General features: G+C 31.7%; 1 protein-coding gene across 1 annotated transcript; it reads right to left on the bottom strand.

Annotated features, from left to right (window-relative positions):
• Positions 1 to 1,840: 1,840 nt before the first annotated feature.
• On the bottom strand, positions 1,841 to 23,321 carry LOC148628420 (uncharacterized). The gene is made up of 7 exons (XM_088587256.1): positions 23,199 to 23,321; positions 14,497 to 14,604; positions 12,808 to 12,900; positions 11,385 to 11,576; positions 7,122 to 7,145; positions 4,659 to 5,817; positions 1,841 to 2,773 (listed from the first exon to the last, which is right to left on the bottom strand). Exons 3-7 carry the CDS (start codon positions 12,898 to 12,900, stop codon positions 2,583 to 2,585), a joined length of 1,659 nt encoding a protein of 552 aa, XP_088443382.1. The 5' UTR covers positions 14,497 to 14,604; positions 23,199 to 23,321; the 3' UTR covers positions 1,841 to 2,582.
• Between the last annotated feature and the right edge of the window lie 76 nt (positions 23,322 to 23,397).

The raw sequence follows: 23,397 nt of genomic DNA, 5'->3' as shown, positions 1-23,397 counted from the left end.
GCAGTTTCACATTTAACTGTTTCTGACTGTTCAACAATCCCTGCAGTAATTGAAGATAGCCCATGTTTTCCTTTCTGACCAGCATTAAATTGTAGTTTAGAAACTGACTTGTCTTCAGAGTCTTTAACACATTTTAGACTGGCTACATTTTCTTCAGTTTTACTGCATGCCTCCCTTACTGTAGATGTAGGCACAGAAATATCACTTCTAGAAGTGTCATTAGTGGATGCAGTGGTAAGTAAATCGACAATCTTATCTGTACTTAGATCTTCTGCTTCAGAAGAAATTTTAGGAATTTTTTCAGTTTTTGTATCAATCATATCTGTTTTCACAATGTTTTTAGATGTACTAAATAAAGACTGATCCGAACAATGTTCACTTGTTTTCATGTTAACAGCAGGCAAAGAGTCGAGTTTCATTTTTCTTACAACAGAAATTTTTGTCTTTTCAGTACTTGTTGGCGATAGAGGACCACTAACATAGGATGTTGAAACCGTTCTTGTAGGTTCAGTGATAACTGATGATTGATCAGAACTAAGCAACTGAACTTTTTCCACTGAAATTTTACTTACAGAATCAAGTCTTTCTTTGGCAGATTGCAATGCACTGCTGGCTTTAATAGTTTCTTTAGAAGACTCAAATCCTACTACATCAGATGTTGAAGCTCTTAAAGTCGTGTCAGAAATATTTGGATTAATAGTTTGCAATGTAGGGAGTTCTATCACCTCTGTAACAGTTTGTGCAGGTTCATCATCTGGTTGAGTTCTCTTTACCTCTGATAGACAAACTTTAACATCCTCATCCTTGCCTTTCCTATTTGAAATATCCTCACCTTTGAATAAAGTAGTTTCTGTCGAAATATTTTCTTTGTTTTCTCCATTACTGTCACTTTTTGACTGAATACTACTCACAAACTTTGGCATGGGAACAGGCTCATCACTATTTCTTTTAGCAAGTAAAGCAGCTTGCTTCTCAAGTCTTATTCTTTCAAGCTCTCGTAACCTTTCAATTCTTGCTTCTGTTGAATCTGACATAGCTGGCCTTTTGAAGATCTATCTATATGTGAATAATTTATGAGATTAAATAATGTCTCTCATACACACTTCTTATGAACAGATGAAAACATCCATTTTCTGACAAAACTACACAATATACACAAAGAATTTTGTGTGTAGTGTTTATTGTCTACACTTTCCTTTTGTTGACATGAAGGATGGGAAACTTATGTCTAAATATAGCTCTCAGAGTTCAGTGCAAAAAACACACCTGTTAATACACAATGGTCATGTAATTCCAACTAATCTCCATATATACACAATTGTATAATATAACATAATATTCCATTTATGCTATGTTCCTACAAAAGTAATCAATAATAATCCATTTCATTCCCTGTTGTAGATTTCTGCCCAGCTGTCACATAAAATGCACATTGGTTTAGTATAAAATTTGAATTGCGTCCTAGCTTTAACATTAACCAATCAATGAAAGTTTAAAATATCCTCAAAAGATAAAGCAAGGTACTCCGTCTTACTCATGATCAATCAAAAGGATGAGACTTTAAAAAAATAAAGAAATTCAGAATTATCCATGGGTGAAGGTACAACATCAAAATTTCAGCGTCAATTTACATAGCCACAGTTTCGTATTTTATAGAATGGCACAGAAGAAAATCAATGACCCTAAAATAAAGCTTCAAGCGATTTTACCTGAGGATTTAATATGTCCTATATGTACATGTGAACAAGGTAATAGGCCAAACCAAATAATTTTGTTAGTTTTACTTCTAGATCAGTAGATGTAGGAATTATACTCCTTTTTGTAGTCCAATGGCTTCTACAGTGAAAATTCATTGATATTTTCATTCATAAAACTGTTCTTCTGTTACTGCATAGAAAAGCCAATTTTTAAATATCACAATTAAAAACTATTTTTACTTTCCTTCAAAACAATTCATATTAAAAAAATTTTCGTGGTATAGCTTGATATCACAGCAAGCCAAACCCTGGACAGCCTAGGACAAGTTTGACCATAACATTCAAATCTTAGCTTGCAATATGATTAAATGTTTGATAGGATTCTGGCCTAGAATAAAAGTGGTAAAAAACTTTAAAATGTAAAGTTAGACATAACAAAAAAGCAATTTTAACAAAATTGAAGAAAAACTTATAACTGACCCCTTTCTAGTCCATAACACCTAAAAGATAAGGGCCATAACACTATAAATCCAACAAAACCTGCCTTTTTATGGCATATAGTAGAATAATTTCTTATAGATCCAACTCTTACTCGAGTGATTGCCTGGAATCCAGAAAATAGTTTATTTTTAGCCTCTTTTGACCTGTAACTCTGTCATGGATATAGTAAATTACCCCAAAATCATTCCCACCCTATCCTTGGTGGTATGAAACCTTGTGACACAACTTCATAGATCAGTTTTGTACCATGCTTGCTTGCTTCTCTCTTTTGACCTCTTTTCCTATACAGTGAGGTCTGACTTACTTGACTTAAAACCTTTTGTCCTTGCTGGACATGAGTTGTTTTGAAGGTTTTCCATTTTCTTCTGTCCAGGGAGAGCTTCTCTATCTGATCCTAAATGTTCCCTCCTGTTTTGTTGATGCTTTCTGGGAGCTTTTAGACTTTTTTATCAGTAAGAACCTCTCTGTGCTTGTTTTTAACAGGTTTTTCAGCTGTTCCTTTATTCCTTGCAAGCTTTTTTGAGATGTAGACTTTTTCATATATTTTTTGTCTGCTATTTCTTCAGCTTCCCTCGCTAAGTACAAAAAAATCAATAAAAATTTGTTCGGTCTTTTTTTACTGATCATTTTTCCTGTTTGTGCTTCTCATTATACTTCTGTTGAGCTAAAGTTTTTCTTGGCCTAGTTAACTGCTGTTTAAGGCTGATTTACTAAGTGTTCTCTGTGATCTTAGAAAGGGTGTGTGAACTAATCTATTCCTTATGTTGCCTTGTCTTTTTTGTGGTTTGAAAACCTTATGGTAAAGTTTCATGAAGATCAATACTTTTTGTACTCATGCTATAGTATTGAAACACATTAAAATGTTGGTTCAGCCTTAAGTTCTAAATGATTCAGGTTATAACCTCCAAAAGCAATCCAACCCTGACCCCCGTGATAAAGAACATTGTAATATAATTTAATAGATGTCCATACCCTTATCCTTGACTAATATATTTAAATTTCATGAAATGCTTATTTTAAATATGTCTTTGTCCATGGATTATATTCTTTTGATTACCGCTATAACCTTGGTTCCCTTGATTACTCTTTAAACCATTTTGGCCCTTAATATCTATAATGGTTGAGGCAACTGACATTGCTTTCAATAAATACCAACAAAAGTACCACTTAATTGCATTACCATTTGTCATTAGTAGATCAACAAATACTACACAACCATATGGTTGATTCATAACTTTCAGAGAACATACATATGTACATGTATGCACCAATACAAGTATATTTATTATGCAAGACATTCATTTTTATACCTCTGTATAATAACACAAGATAATACAGAAGAAACAGCCAAACACATTTGCCTGTCCTCACATTTTTCAATAAGAAATCTACCTTGCAGAATTAAATATCCACCTGACTGAACAACACTACTAACATGATAATCAGTCTTCACACAACATAAACAAAGGAGAAACATTTAAAGGTAATGGAGATCCCTGATCAAAGAGGTCAAAACTTTAAATGACCATCAAATTTGTCCAACATAAAATCTAAGAAAAACATAAATATATAGCTCAGAGAGACTAATTATTTCATTCTAGTCCATTAAAAGATTTCAATCTGTAAGTCTACATATAGTTATCAAACTTGGATCCTCAAACATTGTATCTGACATAGTTTCATAGATTGTTTAACTTACAAAAAATGCTGGTGACAACCACACATATATAAAACAGGTTTAGTAGTATCATATTACTGTGTACAGTGCTCACAAACCTCTATGTCATGTATACTTTCTAACATTAAACTTTCAATGCAAGCCAAAAAATTCATTTAAGTTTAACAGATTTTCCAAGCAGTATATTCATGAACATTTTAATGTCAACCTGTACACAAACTACAAAAATCTAACTCTGTAGGTTTCATAAAAATTGTATATATTTTACATTTTCAGGAGTCAATTTCAGGTTTTGCATTTTAAGGTCTGGAGAAATGCAACCTGCTAAATGTTTCAATCTAAAGCATTAGCATTTATAAAAAAGAATAAATTTGTTTAATACTATGCATGTCTGAGTTAAACAATACATTTTTGTCATTATTAATCCCCTCGCTATCGCTCGGGTTAAAACAATGATAAAATGGAGTTCCTGTGATTTATTTCTTAATAAATTAATGATAAAACAAAATATATTTACAATGGAAATTAATTATACTTTCATAAAGCAGTATTGGGGGATTGGAGTTTTTGTGGAGACCCCACTGGTTTTATGTTATCTATTTTCAGTAGTGTAGTTTGGTGTTTGCTCTCTCCTGTAAGTCGAATTTTGCATTCACTGCTTTGAATTGAGAAAATAAACACAAAAAGAACAAAATATTTAACACTTTCAAAGTTCAGATGTTCTAAAAATATCCCATACAATGCAGTTTCATAAACTATATGTAGCATCTACCAGTACTTACTTGGTTTAATACTGCTCTTTACAATCTTGCTGTTATCTGTTTGACCTTCTGAACTTTGATTTTGTTCAGCATTGGGATTTGGCTTTCTTTTAAAATTCTGGATTTCTTGAAGAAGATTTTGCCTTTCCCCACCTGAGGCAACAGCCCTAGCTTCACCAATAGTCACAGGCTTGCACTGAACTGAACTTTTTACAGTAGTCTGATTGGGTGGATCTTGAGATTTTTTTCTTGCTGCCTTGTTTATGATTTGTACTGCTGGCAAAGTATCAACTTTCTGTTCAGGAGTGTCTATGATTTTGGTCATGTCCTTTTGTTGAGGTTTTTGCAATTGTTTTATAACTGGCTTTGGGGCTTCTTTTTGTTGATTACTTTTTTGCACTAGTATTTCTCCATTAATTGCAGAAATAGCACCAGAAGGATTCTTTTTTTCAGCAGACCCATTTATAAATTTAGATTGTAGAGATGATGAAACAGGCACATTAGTTATTATCTTTGGCTTAGCATCAGTTTCAATTAGTTTTTCTCTAGTTGCTGAATTGTTAACAACACCATTTGAAACTGGAATTTTGGATGATTCTCTAAAATCCAGATCAACAGAATGTCTGAAATTCTTTTCTTGCTCTTCATTGTCAATCAAACTTCTATTAGTCTTTCTCAAAACAACATTAAAACCAGTTTGTTGTTTAGTCTCAGACTCATCAGAATTTCTGTTCATATTTGTTCCTTTCAAAGATTTGTTTGCAAGAAACTCATGAGATGCACTCTTTTGTAAACTAAATGTTGCTGAACTTTTTATAACTGACTTTTTCTTTTCATCAGAAACGCTATTTTCTTTCACTGTATGCCCACTATTTTGACAATTGTGCACTGGTTTAATCACTGACAGTTTCTCATCACTTTGTCCAAAAGGTCTCCTTACTTCAAATTTTGAAGTAGTCACATTTGTTAAAGGCTTTAAAAACACAGGTTGGTTTAACGATGTGACTAAATCAGGAGTTGATTTGTTCACTGGGTGAGTTATTTCCCCTCCTACTTTAGGAATTCTGGCTGACAGGTTCCTCTGCACTGTTTTGCTGACTTGTTGCTCAGGTTTGGTTTCTTTAAAAGAGTTTCTCCTCTGAACATTTGGGAACTTGGTAGATGTACTTTGGTTTCCTTGCTGAAAAAATATAAACTAACAATACATATTCCAATGATTGTTACAAAGTTTGTTCTAATCTACTAATATATGCTCACTACAGTAATACATAATGATTCAATCTAGCAACTTACCGAGTACACATTTGCAATGGAACATAAAAAAAAAACACTAAATTGTATACTCTATAGATATTTCTTTAAAAAGTAGATAGATAGGGTAATTAAAGAGAGAGAAATGCATAAAACATAAAAAGAGAACTACAGAGAACCAAAATATTCATATTTAACAAGACATTGCCACTAACAGGACTAATATCCCCTGCAGCCTGTTGATTTCTGTACATTAGGGGACCAATTCTGACACATGATTCATATTGGATACAATTTGTATGGGGGATAAACTTATCATTTTTGGCACATAATTTTGCTGCCATTTCTAAAAACACCAAACTCCAAACCACAAACAGTACTTGTCGACAACACAATGACAGATTTACTTTATTCCTAAATTCTTAACATCAGTAAAATAATAATATGAAAATGAATGGTACATTGGGTTGGAACAATGTGTGGTATGAATATAATGCAATGAATTAATTAATTTTTGGCATTCAAGAGAAAATCAAGTAAGATATAGTTAATTTCATTGTTACTAACAAATAAGAGTTTATGACTTTGTCATAGAAATAATTCCCCATAATCAAATTCAAAATATCAACAACAAAAAATAAAAATGAAGTTAATAATACTGTAAAAGGCCGGCAAAAGAGATAAAATCTGCAATCAATTTATAACCTTGAAAGAGATTAGACTTATTTAACATGAATTAAAAAAACACATAAAGCCTAATAAGAAATCCTAATAAACTTACAATTGTTGCAGTTATCAAATAGAGCAGGTTGTCGCCCAAATTGGATATTAACCCTAACCCTAATATTACATTGTTTATAAATCATCTATTATCAATACATTATTTACCATATGCATGCCATAATTGATCTCTGATTATCAAGTTTGTTATCAAATAATATGTGTCAATCAATTATTATTATTACTATGGTTATCTCTCTTACACATATGTAGAGGTAGTACATAATTGTTTCCAAATTAAGTAACTTTAAAGTACACTGTTCCTTTGGAAAACTAAAAATATATAGATAGTCAGTAATCTGATTAATATTAAGTTCTGTAAGGTAAACATAAATGTAAAAATAAAACAGATAAATTAAAGAAAGCTTAAGAAGTCTGCTCTCTCTTTTGAAATCCATTTTCCTCAATACCTTTTACTAGCCACATGCCCCATTCTACTGTTATTATACTCACTAAAGCTAAGAAAATTCTCTGAGGCTTCAGAAAATTAATATAAAATACACATTTAACTATATGTTTTCTAAGAAAAAAACAAAAACAAAAACACACTAAAGTCAAGTTAACCAAATGATTGAAATTAAAATGTAAGGAACAATGATCATTCTTATAGAATGATGATAAATAAAACAAAAATCAGACAATATAAATAGCCAGTGTGTCATACTTAGATATTCAATTTATATTGATTTTTTAGCTGATTCATAGCACAAGCTTTAGCAGAATTTCTTTATTTTGAACAGTAAACAAATAGAGTTTTAGCATAATATATAAATACTGATGAAAGTCAAAAACACAACTATCAAGTGTTTACAATAATGCTGAACAAAAAAACACTGTCATGATTTTTTAAAAATTTTAACAAACCAAGTTATAACAATTATTATTTTGAAAGGATTTTTTTTTCAATGAAATAACATAAGACAGAGATGATCTTCTGATCCAAAAATAATAGCAACTTTATTTGATGCCAATTTATCTTCACTGTTACTGTTACATGATTTTGCATTTTAGTGAAAGTAATCTTTAAACAAAATCAAACAAGCAAAAACTTGAAAAAGTCATTAAATTAAATGTACACTATATTACTAATTAAAGGGACACTACTGGGGAATATTTCACAGACTTCAATGCAATACTGACCAAAGTAAATACATGTAATCCTTCATACTATAAATAGACAATATGATTATGCAAAATAAAACTTTAAGTCTATTTTCTTACACATATAGGATGTACCAAAGAAGTAAAGAAGTTAAACTGAAATAATTTCACATATGCAACAGTCTTGGAAAAATGTGTTACATTTAATACAAGAGACTCCTAGGAGCCTGAATCGCTCACCTGGTTCATTTTTCACTTTATAAGGGCAATAACTCTAATAAGTAGTCTTCCTACAAATTTGACCAGTTACAACTAATGTGGGCCTAATGATGAGGATCATTTCAACAAGTGAATTTTTTTTAAGTTTTCAAGAAATTAGCTTAAATCTGCAAAAAGTGTCAATTTTCACCTTTCAAGGGCAATAATTCTAACAAGTAGTCATCCTACAACTTTGGCCAATGACAAATTTTGCAGTCAAAAAGCCATATAATTTTTCTTCCTTGTTATTAATTACATTATGTTGGTTTAATCAATGCCCTAGAGTTATTTACATAGGACACGAAGATGTATAGGAGAATAAGACCATTACACCATACCAAATTCAACATTCCTGATAATAGCATATTCCAGTTAATTGCATATTTTTTTCTGACAGGTTGGATTAAGAAGATTCCACTGTACTTAGTATTGCCACTGGAGACTATTAGAGTGGTGTATAAAACTTGTATAGTATTTAAACATGTATACTTTTCTAAGAGGAATCAATGGAACCAAGATTCTAGCATAAATCAAAAGAATGTAATCCAGGGACAAAGACCAGATATGGGAAACAGGAAAACACAACATAGAACATATAGTAACTAAAATAATACATACAAAGTAACAAAAGTAAATGAGCAACTCGGACTCCACTAAAAACTGGGAGTATGGACCCAGTGCACCGCTGGGGTAAGCGTGGTCTGCTTTTCTACCATCAGCTGGGTAGACTATAGAGGAGAGGAAAACCATGACATGTTAAACAAATCAGTTTTCATGATGCAGATGGATACACTGTAATGATCCACGAGTTCATGATGACAACCATAAAACTTCAGTAGTGATGACTTCAATCTTGAAGCAACATAACCCTGCTCCAGAAACCTAATTGGAAGAAGTCTAGCGCGATACAAAAAGTATGCATAGTTACAGCAAGTTCTTGCATAATGTATGAGTTGTCATATAAAAAATCCATACACAGGTGCTGTAGGGATGTTGCCACAGATAAGGGAAAGTTGACAATTCTGAATGAAAAGTCATCACGTTTGTCGTAAAGTTTGGTCAATAGTTTTCCTTTACCATATTAATTTATGAAACTATGGCGAGCATAGCAAGCCAAAATTTTTTTTAAGGCTTTGTGCAGGTCAGAATATTTATTTTTAATTTACTAGCCAAGATCAGAATATTTATTTGCAATTCACTAGCCAAGATCAGATTATTATTTTCTAGCAATTTGCAAAGTCAAACTATATACTTTCTGGTATGATGAGACTAGATTATTTATTTCCTACATAATCAGTATGATGAGACTAGATTATTTATTTCCTACATAATCAGAGACAGATTATTTATCTTAAAAAGTTTGATTCCGAATAGTAGTTTCAGCAAAAAAAAATTTTGAAATTATACAACATAATGTAAAAAAAAGCCAAAAATGTTGAAAAAGGGAAATACTCCAACATCAATTGACAGATTTTAATGAAAATCAGCAGACAAGTAACTCTAAGCATGCTGAACACAATTACCATAAAAGCCTTTGCCTAAACCTAAATATTTTTGTGAAAAAAAAACATGTTTTACCCCTATGTTCTATTTTCAGTAGTGACTGCCATGTCTTTCACTGATAAAAAAATTGAAGCATAAACTTTGTGGAGGATACCTGAAGTAACAATTACACTAAGTTTCATCCAAATCTATTCAATAGTTTCAGATGAGAAGATGTTTGAAAAATTCTTAACAACAACAGACAAAGACGATAAACAAAAATTACGACAATGATGGACGCCAAAGGATGGCAATAGCTCACATGGCCAGGTGAGGTAAAAATACATTTATTCTTTAACAATATCTCTATTGAGTTTAATCGTATACACTTGCAGATATTGCCAAAACATGGCATTAATAAAACTGGAAATAAAGTACTGATATTGACAACTCCTTGTGATTTAAGCTTGAATTACTATAAGCACAATTCACAAAATGAATGTCAAAAGTTCTAATACTAAGTCAAAATTAACTTAGTAAAAAATAAAGAAAATACAATACACAAACGCATATTATATGTATAAATGTCTCCAAGATGCAGAATGGGTATACCTCATCATAGGCAGATCCAAGGGGAATACCCCCTCATGTTTGAAATTTTGAATTTGATCTAATAGTAAAATCACTAGAAATTAGTTGAGCAGACCCCTTCTAAGACCAGTCAGTCCCCTCCACCTTTCAATTTTGTTATCCACCACCATAAATGGCTATGTCGATGTTAGAATAACTGAAAAGTCACCTAAATCAATAATCAAAACAGCAGGAGCACTATAGCATTTTAAAACTATAATTCCTAGAAAGTTTTAAAAAGTATCAATAAATTACTTCAGGAGTGACAGATACAAAATAGGAACCCCTTCCATCCTCAGGAGTTAATGTCAACCTACTAAAAATCACTAATTCATTCAAAAAAAAATCTAAATGGTATATCGCATTTTCTATTAGTTGCATAAAAATCCATGACAGAATTTTCGTGGAGTTGCATATACATAATAGAGCAACATTATCATCAATGTGAATTAATGGTAAATCCATGTTATTTTAATGGAAGCTCCAAAATCTATCAAACCAAAATCTAAATAACAGGTCAAAATGACATTACCTAATTATCATTTCTTGAAAAGTTTTTTTTAAAAAAATTTTCAGTGGTATAGGAGGAAATCCAGATATGTGACAGACAGACATCCTGATGGCTACATTGTATATACTGCCCTGTTTCAAAGAAAGGCCTATAATAAATTAAAGAACCTTACTGAGCACACAGACATTTGCACTCTTCAAAAAAAATTCAGACTATATACCCCCTTGACCAATTTCTGTGAAAATCAAGCCTATCCAAAATTGTATTTGAATGAAACAGACCCAAAACAAAAAGTCAATGGCCAGGGAACAAGCCTAAAATCATTGGATTTTACTAAGTCCTCCTACCAATAAAAGTCACCCCCCTACACTGAATTCTGTAAAAATCAATCCCATCCAAGCTACTACTGTTCCTAACCATTCACCAAAGTTTGAAGGAAATGGGTCAAAAATGGAGTCGCTAATCAGGCAACAAGAAGTTTTAACAGACAGAAGCTAAAAAGACATCATTATACCCCCATGATTTTGTTGCATGGGGTATAATCAGTGACTGGGTAAGGCAGGAGTCATGGGCCATGGGCCATATGCCCACTGAAGCTGGAAATGGCCCATTAAAGTAACAGGATTTTATTTAGAAGGCTGAAAATGACCCATTTAATTTTTTTTTTTCCTAACCATTGTGAAATAATTAAAGAGAAACTAATGCATTACTTTAGGAAAACTTCTATAACTTACTTGTTGAAAGCATTTCATACTTCGATCCATTAAAGATGTTAGACGTGTCTGAGATTCTGTCATTTCTTTTGAGATCTGTTTATACTGGCGAGAATTCTTATTCAATGAAGAAAGCTCTACCCTCAAGGAATTGAAATTTTCTTGTTCTTTGCTCATTTCCTTCTGAAGGGATGAGATTGTATCCAAAAGATCCTTTATAAAACACATATAAAATACTCTTAACAGGAATGTATCTAATATAGGGGAGACAACTGTAATAAATAAATCATTAGAAAAAAGATGTGTTAATTGTGGTGGATACTCTTTTCCTAATTCAAAATACGCCTGAAATTATCCATATATTTGTCTAAAATGACTTATGCAACAGTAAACTGCCATAAAATCTGCAATGTACCGGTACACTTTCCATGTTGTCATTTTCTAGGGATGTCAGTTGCATGTGACTGGTCACAAAGCCACCTTTCTAACCGAGTCTTGGTTTTAGAAACTTTCATGAAGTGCTCAATTTTGCCTTTTTTGTGATCCCAATTCCCAACAGTACGGGTTATATCCCCCAAAAATCTATCAAATTTCTTTTTGTGATACGGAACTTAATGGTTTGAAAGTGATGTATTCACTTTTATCATTTTATTGCCTTTTTAGCCCATAATTCCAAATTGGTTCAGTTCATTACCCCTGAAATCAAACCAAATATGACCATAGTGGTAAATGATTCTATATGATTCTACCTAAAAGAGTAATCAATGGAACCAAGATTCCAGCAGAAATCAAAGGAAAATATTCTGACGATAAAGACCAGACAGCAAAAACAGACATACACAACAAAGAACATGAAATAACCAAAATAACACAAAGAAACAAAAGTAAATGAGCAACTCAGACTCCACTAAAAACTAGGAGCATGGACCACAAGTACTAGTAAGGTAAGTATCCATTGCTTTTCTAGAAACACCCAATGAGTTGCTGAAAAAAAATGTCACAGCAGGAGTAGACAAAAGAGGAAAGGAAAACCATGACATGGTGAACAAACCAGTTCTCATTGTGCAGAAGGATACACTAATCCAAAAACCTCCACAAATCTAAACCAACCTTCCTTTTTGTGATTTGAAACCTTGATGTAAACTCATATTCAAATTATTGCAAGAAACGAAGTGTCTATTAACTAAAAAAAACTAAAACAACATGTGAGCTGGCAACATCGATGATGACAAAAGTGCTATATCAGTTCATAATTTTTCTTCCTATCAATTGTAACCTACACATGCATTTCGTCTTACGCACATTTACTTATATTTTTATTTGGAATCCGTTCTAACAAATTGCATGTGCACCATTTTAATATATAAAAGTTAAAAATATTTTTGTTTGTATTAGTAAGACACCAAACCTTAAAGCCTTAATACTAATTCAAATTATCATTAACCTTTAAACTCATTTCTTTAATCTTGTTATCAAATTCAGCATTGCTGCAAGATAGCAGCTCCATTAATCCTCTTTTTTGTGCCTCGGCTGCCATCTGAAAATAAAAAGTATACTTTTCTCACTACGTCGATCATAAATGTGGACTTTTTTCTGTAGATATTTAGGATGCATACAAGAATTCAAGATTCAAAATATCTTCTGCAATTTCTGGTAGTTTGAGGTCAAGCATTTTTGCTGCACTATTTATGTGTATTTGAAATCACAAAGTTAGAGTAAAAGATTTTGATTCTGTTGATGGCTTTCACAGCACTCCTGGAGTCATGTAGACTGCTAATTTAATAATAATAAGGAATTGTAGGTTATCTAAATTTGAAAGGCAAATGGCATTTTTGATAGAATGGAAAAGCAAGATAAAAAAGTTTCATACTCATGAGTAAAGATACAGGGTCTAACATACATGTAAGATTCTTTTGAGGACTGGAACAGGACATAAATAATTTCCTTATTTGAGAGTGTAAAGAAGTCTCAATGGGTAATTCCTTATGAGTAATTTTTGAACTCTCAATAGTAGTCGATTTCTTGTTTCTCAAAGCATTTTTAAAGTTAGACATGTAACTGTCATTGAGATGTGAATTCCAAAACAAGGGAGTAAAAAAAAACATTGTTCAAAGCCTTTCACTGTCAAAATAAAACTGATATTTCTTGTCATGCCAAGTAAAAAGCCAAGCAAATCTTAATCTAACCTATACCAGAAACAATGGGATATATATGGTAACCATACCAAAACCTGTCCAAATAGAATGGGATGTAACCATACCAACACCTGTCTAAATAGAAAGTGATGCAATCATACCAACATCTGTCAAAATAGAACAGGATGTAATCCATACCAAAACCTGTCCAAATGGACTGGGATGTAATCATACCAAAACCTGTCCAAACAGATTAGGGTGTAATCAAAACCTGTCCAAATGGACTGGGATGTAATCATACCAAAACCTGTCTAAATAGAATGGGATGTAATCATACCTAAACCTCTCCAAATGGACTGGGATGTAATAATCATACCAACAACAGTTCAGATAGAAAGGAATGCAATCATACGAAAACCTCTCCCAATAGAATGGGATGTAATCATACCAAAACCTGTTCAAATAGAATGGGATGTAACCATACCAACACCTGTCCAAACTGAATGAGATGTAACCATATCAACACCTGCCCAAATAGAAAGGGATGAAATCATACCAACACCTGTCAAAATAAAAAGTTTTGTTTGTTGGGGTTTAACACCCGAGCAGCAATACTTAAGCTATATTCAGGTGATGAACATGAAGTGGCTGATGAAATGAACATGAAATGATGATGAAATGAAAAATGGGATGGGACACAAGGATAATGGGGTCGAGAAATTTTGATTGCCACTGGAAATAGGGAGAGGTGGGTAGGGTCGGGCAATTTAGCCTACTGTGGTGGAGCCCTATGGTTCCTACTCAGGGAGAATACCACAGTAGGGTTTTTTAATGTGTGAGGAACGTGGCATCTTTCCCAACACAGTGCACCACTGTGGTTTGTGGTCAGGTTTTACATATTATAGCCTGACAACCCCAGCATGTAAACAAACCATCACTTGCCCAAACAGAATGGAATATTATAATACCAACCCAATACCTGCCCAAATAGTACATACCTTTCAGATCTTTTATGATTTTAGAGATTCCTTCTTAAGACATCAAACCTAAATGCTAATACATGGTGCTTCTTTCTCTTACAAACCACTCCATCGTACCATCAAAAACTGAAAACAAAATGACAGAAAATTCAGTTTTATTTTGAACAACATTGTGAGTGGAAAGTAAAGGCTGTTGGCAAGTTGTAGCAACCAGGAGAAAAGAAGGGCTAAAAACAGGATTATATAAAGATGAAAAGATACTGACAGAAGTATCTATTTTATTACTACATTATGTTTATACAACTATCCACATCAGGAACATGCTTTCAATGTGGTGTTTTATCTCTGTCCCATTTTTTTTGGTTTTTTTATAGATGGTTTTATGTACAGGTTTGTGATACATGCCACAAATGGCCACTGTTAAGTACTCCTATTCAGAGGCACTTGGGTCCATGATTTTTTTTAATTTTCTTTTTTGTTTATATGGTATATATCAAAATTGTGAAAAATGGCAATATTTTAGTATGGTATATACATACATATGAATTTCGGAGGTAGGGTCAAAACTGTGAAAAATTGCACAATTTTCATATGGTATATATATGAATTTCAGGGGTACAGTCAAAATTGCAAAAAATGTTAACTTTTCATTTTTCTGAGAAAAAAATTAACATTAAAGAAAATCCTGGACCCAAGTGCCTGTGCTCCTATTGAAGGATAGACATGTTGTTTTTGTTACACCTACATGACTACTGGCATTGATGTCTCATTGGCATTCGCATATGATGGCTTATTATTATAGTACAATATAAATATAGAGAAAATCAAAACGTTTATCCACAGAAACTGGAATTTTGAGCTACATTATTTCTTTAAAATGTTTAATATATTGAAGTTACTTTATAATCCATCATAAAAATGTAATTTTAAATTCCAAAATAATACAAATCACACATTAGTTTAGATGTTTGTATTCCCATCACATTTATGAATAAACATTCAAACAAATGATCATTCATTCACTGATACTGTTTGAATATAATTAAGATAATATTATATTTATACATAAAATGACAAGACAGGTATTTCTAGAATGATAAAGGACAGCTACCCTACCTGTGCACCAGGTTTATACTCAAGGCACTTGGGTCCATTAGCCTTAATTATGTGTCTGCATGTACATGTACAATTATTTTCTTCTAAATGTGTTTTATTTTTTGTTCTTTGCTGACTAAGAGACAATTAAATCAAGTCAAAGCATTTATTCTATTTTGGGAAATAAAGTATATGTATAAATAATTTAAAAGTTAGTCACATTGAAAATCAAATGTAAGATTTAGAAATGTAAACAAACAGCATACAAGAGCTACTAAAGTACATGACCTCAAGTAAAGACAACTCAATTTTAGGTAACACATTATTAAAGCCCAACAAATGGGTGACAATAAAAATAAAATTATCATACAAGATCAAATATGAGGTATAAAATTAAGGATCTGTCCTTACCTTAATTAAATTCACTGATAAAATTTATACATACATGCATGTTGTATATTTTACTTATATAAGTTCCAATTTGTTTAAATCATATTTCTTGCATCAAAGTGAGTATGAGGGAGAGGCAAGATAATCTGTAAATCTTAATACAGTCTTAGTTAACATGCAATAAGATATGCTTCTTACAAATATTGAAAATTTATTTTAAACTTACTAAACAATTTAAATCCGACTATGTAAACCTCCATACTCCAATCAATGAAAAATACAATGTTTATTTACATACCTTGCGATCAATAGCTCATAAACTTCAATACACAAACCTCTATGGCATGAATATACAATCCTTGTATAATGTTGTAAAAATGTATACAATACGTTAGACCAACAGTTATAAGTCAGTTTGTGTCTTAAGGTTAGGAGTAGGAGTTTAGATCACTCAATTGAAACTTAGAAAGAAGAAAAAAGAATTTTATAGATCTATCCAATCACCTCTCAACTATACTGGTCATATACAAACAGAAATTTATTACAAGGTCATAAAATCAAAATAGAATATTTTACTTGGTTTACATGCAAAAGAGACACATTACAAATAGATTTTCTTAATAAACTGTCAAAATATCAATTACAATAGAGCATAAAAATGATTAAATAAGCAATTTTTCTGAAACATAAAGATTAAATAAATACAATGTATCAATAAGTCACATATATAGAGTAACTCTTCTTTGGTAAAATACAAAAAAGGTCTTCATTATAAACATTTATTTTAGACCCTTTGATATTCATGGATTTCTACCTTATAATAGTTAATGTATGATTTTCCCTCAATATCAAACCCTTAATTTACTAAGGATCTAACTTTTGGGGTATATACAATGTAGTTGTACTACAGAAAAAATCAAGGTAATTACCATCACATGTATGTTACAATTCATTATCAGAAACATATGAATTGGATAAGTTTATGAGTATTATATATAATGATAAATGAAATATGTCAAACAATGCTTTAAGGTGTATGGGTGTATACATTCAATGATGACAACAGAAAAAAGAGGCTCTCAGGAGGCTGAATCACTCACATGGTTTAACAGCTTTAAAAAGTTAAATACATGCAAAACCTAAATTTAGTCTAATGCATTTGACTAAATTTGCACAGATGATATTTGTCATGATACTGAACATTTAAACATTAATCATCAGTCTACTTATGTTAACTGAATAACTTGCTAAAAGTGCAAAAAATCATTAAAAATGCAGATTTTTCCCAAATTTGCACAGATCTTACATACTTTTACATATATATTTTTAAACTTAACATTAGTTATCAACCTGCTATTGTTTTGTTAACATCAAGCAAAAATATGGGATATGGTTAAAATGACACTTTCTGGAGCCATAATTTCAAGAAAGATCAACAGATTTTTCTGAAATTTGCACCAATAGTAAATAGTTCAATTTATAATTATCAACAGTCTGCTTTTGTTTTGCAAACAATAGGCAATAACCAATAAAAACTTCAAAAATGACTTTCAAGGGCCATAACTCCAACAATGGTCAAAAGATTTGTCTGAAATTTGCACCAAAAATAGTTATTGAAGTACTGAACATTTCACCAATTTACATTAATCACCAATCTGCTTTCATTTTTTCAATAACAGGCAAAACCTTATAAAACGTCAAAAATGATACTTTCAAGGGTCATAACTCAAAGAAAGGTCAACATATTTTTTCTGAAATTTGCACCAATAATAGATATTGAAATACTCAACATTTAATCATTAATCTGCTTTCTTTTTCTAAATAATAGGCAAAAACTGATAAAAACAAAAAAATGACACTTTCAAGAACTACAACTCCAAGAATGGTCAACAGATTTTTCTAGAATTTGCACCAAAAATAGTTACTGAAATACTCAACATTTTATCAATTTACAGTAATCATCAATCTGCTTTCCTTTTCTAAATAATAGACAAAAACTGACAACAAAAGGCTCCCAGGCACCTGAATCACTCATATGGTTGACTTTGGTCTTTCAAGGACTATAAATTTAACAAGATGTTGTCCAATAACTTTGACTCAGGAAGACTTTGGTAGAACAACTCATAAGGATTGTTTCTGCAATTGAAAGTTTCATTCTATCTACCATAGTTTTAAAGATATTGACTGAAAACATAATTTTTCACCTTTCAAGGGCAATAACTCTTACAAGAAGTTGTCTGACAACTTTTATCCCTGAAGACTTTCTGAGGCCTAATAATTAGGATCATTTCAGATACTGAAAGAATTTGGCTAAACCTGTTTAGGAGATAAAATCTGCAAAAAACTACTGCCTGACCACTACATATATGTTCTATTTTTAGTATTTTTTAGATAAAAAATTCCCACGTCAGTTCTATGCAAGACACCCCACAGAACATTCATACCAAATTTCATTCTAATTGGTCTGGTAGTGTCAGAGGAGTAGATTTTTGAAAAAATAACATTAAAAATAGCAAAGAAATGTCAAAAAAGGGCAATAACTCCAACATCGCAAAATGGATGAAAACGAAAATGGACCACAGATAGATTTCACCATGCTGAACACTTTCATCTGTCAGAATTTAGCTAAACCTAAAGGATTTGGTGATATATGAGAAAAAACTACTGTCTGACCCCTGTGTTCTATTTTTAGTAATGATGGCCATGATTTTCAATGAATCAAATATTCCCACATCAGTTCTATGCAGGAAACCCCAAGGAACATTCATACCAAGTTTGGTTCCAATTGGTCAAGTAGTGTCAGAGGAGAAGTAGAGTTTTGAAAAATATTTAACTACGACAGACAACAAGTGATGGCAATAAAAATACAAACTTTCACTGAATTGTGTATAGTAGTTACTGAGTAGATTTTTTAAAGTAATAACATCAAAAACAGCAAAAAACGTCCAAAAAGGGCAATAACTCCAACATGGGCCGACAGATTTTCATCAATATTTTACCACAGACAGATCTCAGCATGCCACATACTTTAATCCTGTCAGAATTTGGTACACCAAACAGTTTTGGAGATATACGCAAATATCTGCTATCTGACCCTTATGCTCTATTTTTGGTAATAATGATCAAAAATCCATACGTTCATTTTGTGCAGGGTACTCTAAGGAACAATTATATTAAGTTTCATCCAAATCTATTCATAAGTTTCAGAGGAGATATTTGAAGAAATTGTGAACAAAGGCAACGATGACGGATGCCAAGTGAGCTTTAAAATGACACAGCTTACTGGGGTATAGTTAAGGAAAATCAAATTTAAGATTGCTCTCTTTAATATGATATTAATTTCATTTAATAAATACAATAGTTTTTACTAACATTACATGACAACTCATAATTTATGAACCAATAAAAAAGTGAATTTTATGCTTATTTGTCAAAAAAGACCTAATTTTGTTATGGGAAATATTTACATTCCTCATATCTTAAATAAATAAAAAATATGTATTGTCATTCTCCAATCTTTTATCTTTAATTTGGGACATCGCTTATCAAAATCCATCCAGAGGCTTTAACAGTCACCCTTAGCAAGTTACCCTATTTTCAACAAAGAAATTTGAGAAAATTGGCTAATAAACAGTCAAATAGCAACAGCAGTGTTCTATCTTGATAATTACAAGTGACTTCTACCTCTAATGTACACCCACTGATTGAAAACAAAATAAATGTCTATGTAAAACAAGGTCTTCATGCAAATGCCAGAAAGGACATTTTGTAGGACCAACTGTAATAGAGTTAATTAATTTTTAATTTATTAACAAGAAAGTCAATGTTAGAACCAATAAAGACATAATTCAGATTTAACAAAAATATAATATTTTTTTCTTGTTTTCATAGTTGTTCACAATCCCAAATAAATGGACAACATATTCTATACTCATACTTTAACATAAACCTGGAAATTATATACATACAATGTACATGTTCAAAGTATGGTGAAATTAGTCCAGTTGAAAAAGTTATCAGGCAGACAAGATTCAGGGTGAGCAGACTCAAGATTCCTAATTTAGCTGAAATCAGGGACTTAAAAAAAAAAACACTCAATATACATTTGTACTCCCTGCCAAATAAAGGAAATCGAAAAATGTTTTCTGGATATTTCAGGTCAAAATCTTACAGCCTTAGGCTAAGACAGAAACTGTTTTTTTGGGTTTTTTTTTTTCAGAAAATCAAAATTAATGTAGATATTAAATCAGGCTAACATAAATTATGTATATGATATAATTAAAAATGAAATCTGAAATGAAATAACAGTTGTCACTAAATTCCATACAATTGAACGGCACATTATCTATAAATTCACATAAAAATTATGCATCATTTTTGTTCGATGGATTCATAATATACATTTATGTTTACTAATAGCCTTGATCTTAAATCATAGTTTTATAATTTATCACAATGAACTATAAAACATTAAAACAGGGTCTGTTGCCTGAAATTGGTAATTTTTTGTCATTTTTCACCACATGTGGTGCTCATTAGGGGTAAGTCAATGTCCAAAGTGAAATTTTTCCAAAACTTGTTCCCACTAATGGTAATTTAAGCCAAAAATTGATCATTACAGTCGTAAGTGCAGAGTCAGGGGACCCCAGAAGGGTCACTCATGAGAAAAAATGAGAATTTTTGCAATTTTTGGCTTCAGATTGGCCTAAAACTGGAATTGGTTAGTATATGGGGTTGACATTGTAGGAGTGGTGAAAGACATCATTATTCTATAGAAACCAGGTGAAAAGAAGCACTATGTATCTATTCTGCTGTTGTCAGAGGCCGAGAATTGAGCTCTACCCCTAAAAAAATCACAATTTTTTGTGGCCTTCTTGTTCAGCTGTCAAGTCCATATTTTTGCTAAAACTCTGTATAATGTAGTCTCATTTTAAAGGACTGCTTGCATATGAAATCAAATTGTGGTTTCAAAGCTAAAAATAAAATTGCCAAAACCCAAAAATCGGAAAACAGCCCATGACCGTATATATACGGTTGCCGCATGGTAAGGGTTAATATTACAGACTTTGGAACATTCAAATCAAGGTAACTTAGCAGGCTTAAATTTGAATAGGAAAATGTTGTTGGACTTACTGTCTAAAAATTCATGTAATAAATCTTTTTTATATAAAGATCATAAACTTTTTCTTTATTTCTTCATGTTTTATTTTTTCCATTTCAATGTTTAATCTTTTACTGCAAAATCTAAAAATGAGAACCATGATTTGACCCTTCAAGAATCTTGAAATAGGCCTCTCTTATCTCATACACTTCTGCTAATAGTTCATTACATGAAAGTTGCTGTAGTCTTGATAAAAATTTCAATGACAACATTGCAATTAAACTGAAAATAGGTTCACATCTAGAAGTGAAATTTGAAGACTTTTTAATTGACTCTGAATACATGTAGATACAAATGTATTTATAAAAACTGTTATTTTTTCATTTCAAATAATAGGCTGCCCTTATTGAGATCTCTTTAAAATAAGTTGCTATAGGTTTGATAAGTAAATCAAATAGTTTAATCTTCAGCTTGACATTAGAATAATTGTGATCTAAAGTACTCGATTTCAGGCTGAAATGTAAAGAGCTTTAATGTGTAATGGTAAAACCTATTTCCTGTGCAATCGCAAATTTGGATTTTTCTGTAACAAAGATCAGGGGCCTACGCATGTGGATCATATGTCATCCAGGTCAGATCAAGAGGTATTTACTTACATATTCAAATCAGCTCAACATTTCATATATTATTCAACACAAATTTTAATTTCTCCACCCTCCACAGTGGAGGTATAATGAGTGGAGTCACCATTTCAAAAAATATCTGTGGTTTACTAATCCTGTCTTCATACCAAAGTATATTTAAGGATTCACGCAGTTTAATAACATTTTAGTAATTGACAGAAATAAATACTGAAAGGTATAGAAATGGAGCAATTTATCCAATTTTTACTTTGTGGAGTGACTCCACAGTGAAGAATGGAGAAATAAAAATTTTGTATATTATTTTTTCATAAATTTGCTATTGTTATTGATTTCATGTCGATCCGTCCCCTGGTTGATCCGTCACCAGTTGATCCCTCCTCAAGTAGATCCGTCCCCTTTTTAAAAATTGATTTTCCTCAATCATAAACTCAAAGCATAATGCATTAGGAATTCATACCATTAAAATATTAAGCATAAATATTGAAAATAAATCATCTTATTCTTTTCTATAGTTTGAAAGTTTGTTTGTGTGACTGATCTTAATAGTTTAAATGTTTGCTTGTGTGATCTCCATTATTTGAATGCATGTTTGTGAATGTATACATGTGTAAATGAAACAGCATGTAAACCATTTATTTGTCCCTGAATCAATATACAAAACCTTATATTTTTGCATTTTTTAGTTAATAATTTAGATACCTACCTTGAAAGTGTAATGACCGCAGTCCAAAATAAAATTGTCTGTAAATAACATGTTTCGGTATATGACACAAAATTTTATACCCATAATTTTATACAATATAATTATTAGAGGGGATGGATCAACTTGGGAATGGAAAAACCTGGGGACGGATCGACTTGGGGCCGGATAAACTTGGAGACAGAAAAGTACAGGGACAGATCAACCTGTTAACTTATGATTTACTGTACACCCTAAAAATATGTCTATGCATTCAAAATGAGATTCATATTTTCAACCTACAATAAAATGAACAGAATTGAATAATGGGACATTCCTAACTAAAATCAAATGATAATTAAATACAGGCCTGACCAAGAAATTCACCTTTGCACCAGAAACAGGTTTAACAAAAACAGCCCAACCGTTGACCCTTGTCATTTATCCTTGCCATTGGTAGGTCAGCATTTACAATAATATTTTTCTACATTAATAGAAGAATAATCAGGCTACATGGATAGAAACAAAACATGTCCATCAATTCTTATTGGAGGCTTAATATTTTGACCACCGGAGTGCAGTTAACATACTATATTATTTATATACTTTCTGCTGCATGGTCCAAATGTCCGTTAAACTGCGACATTACTAAAAGGTACCTATCTAAATAGGGAGCCTTTAACAGTTTAAGAATGTATACAGTGTGGTATAATTGAGTTCCAAATGCAATGTATACTGTATACAGGTGAGTGCTGAATTTATTTTGGATATAGTTCTACCTATATTTTTTCAGTGTAATTCAAATACATACAAACAAATATTTCTGTATTATCAATCTCAAACCCGGGATTTGGATACCTGTTGATGGATGTAGTTTTCATTTTAAGTGATAATGCAGAGTTATCTCATCTTGATCACAGGTGAAAAAGGAGTAATCTATTTGGTGTTGAGATAATGTGTTCTTTTTTTATAAATTGGATGTTATCAATCTTTTGATGCTATCACAGACT

This window comes from Perna viridis, chromosome 1, assembly GCF_037379345.1.
Source record: "Perna viridis isolate PV_CMFRI_1.1 ecotype Kerala chromosome 1, ASM3737934v1, whole genome shotgun sequence".
Classification (NCBI taxonomy): Eukaryota; Metazoa; Mollusca; class Bivalvia; order Mytilida; family Mytilidae; genus Perna; species Perna viridis.
The sequence above is the reverse complement of the archived record's forward strand: the minus strand, read 5'-3'. Positions and strand labels throughout refer to the sequence as shown.

Bases quoted from the DNA above. Each gene is read 5' to 3' on its own strand.
- LOC148628420 (XM_088587256.1), bottom strand. From the start codon at position 12,900: ATGGCAGCCGAGGCACAAAAAAGAGGATTAATGGAGCTGCTATCTTGC. The intron at 7,146-11,384 runs GTAAGTTATAGA...AATTTTCTGAAG, and splicing joins GTATGAAATGCTTTCAACAA to CCTCAGAGAATTTTCTTAGC. The intron at 2,774-4,658 runs GTAAGTACTGGT...TTTTGTACTTAG, and splicing joins AAAGAGCAGTATTAAACCAA to CGAGGGAAGCTGAAGAAATA.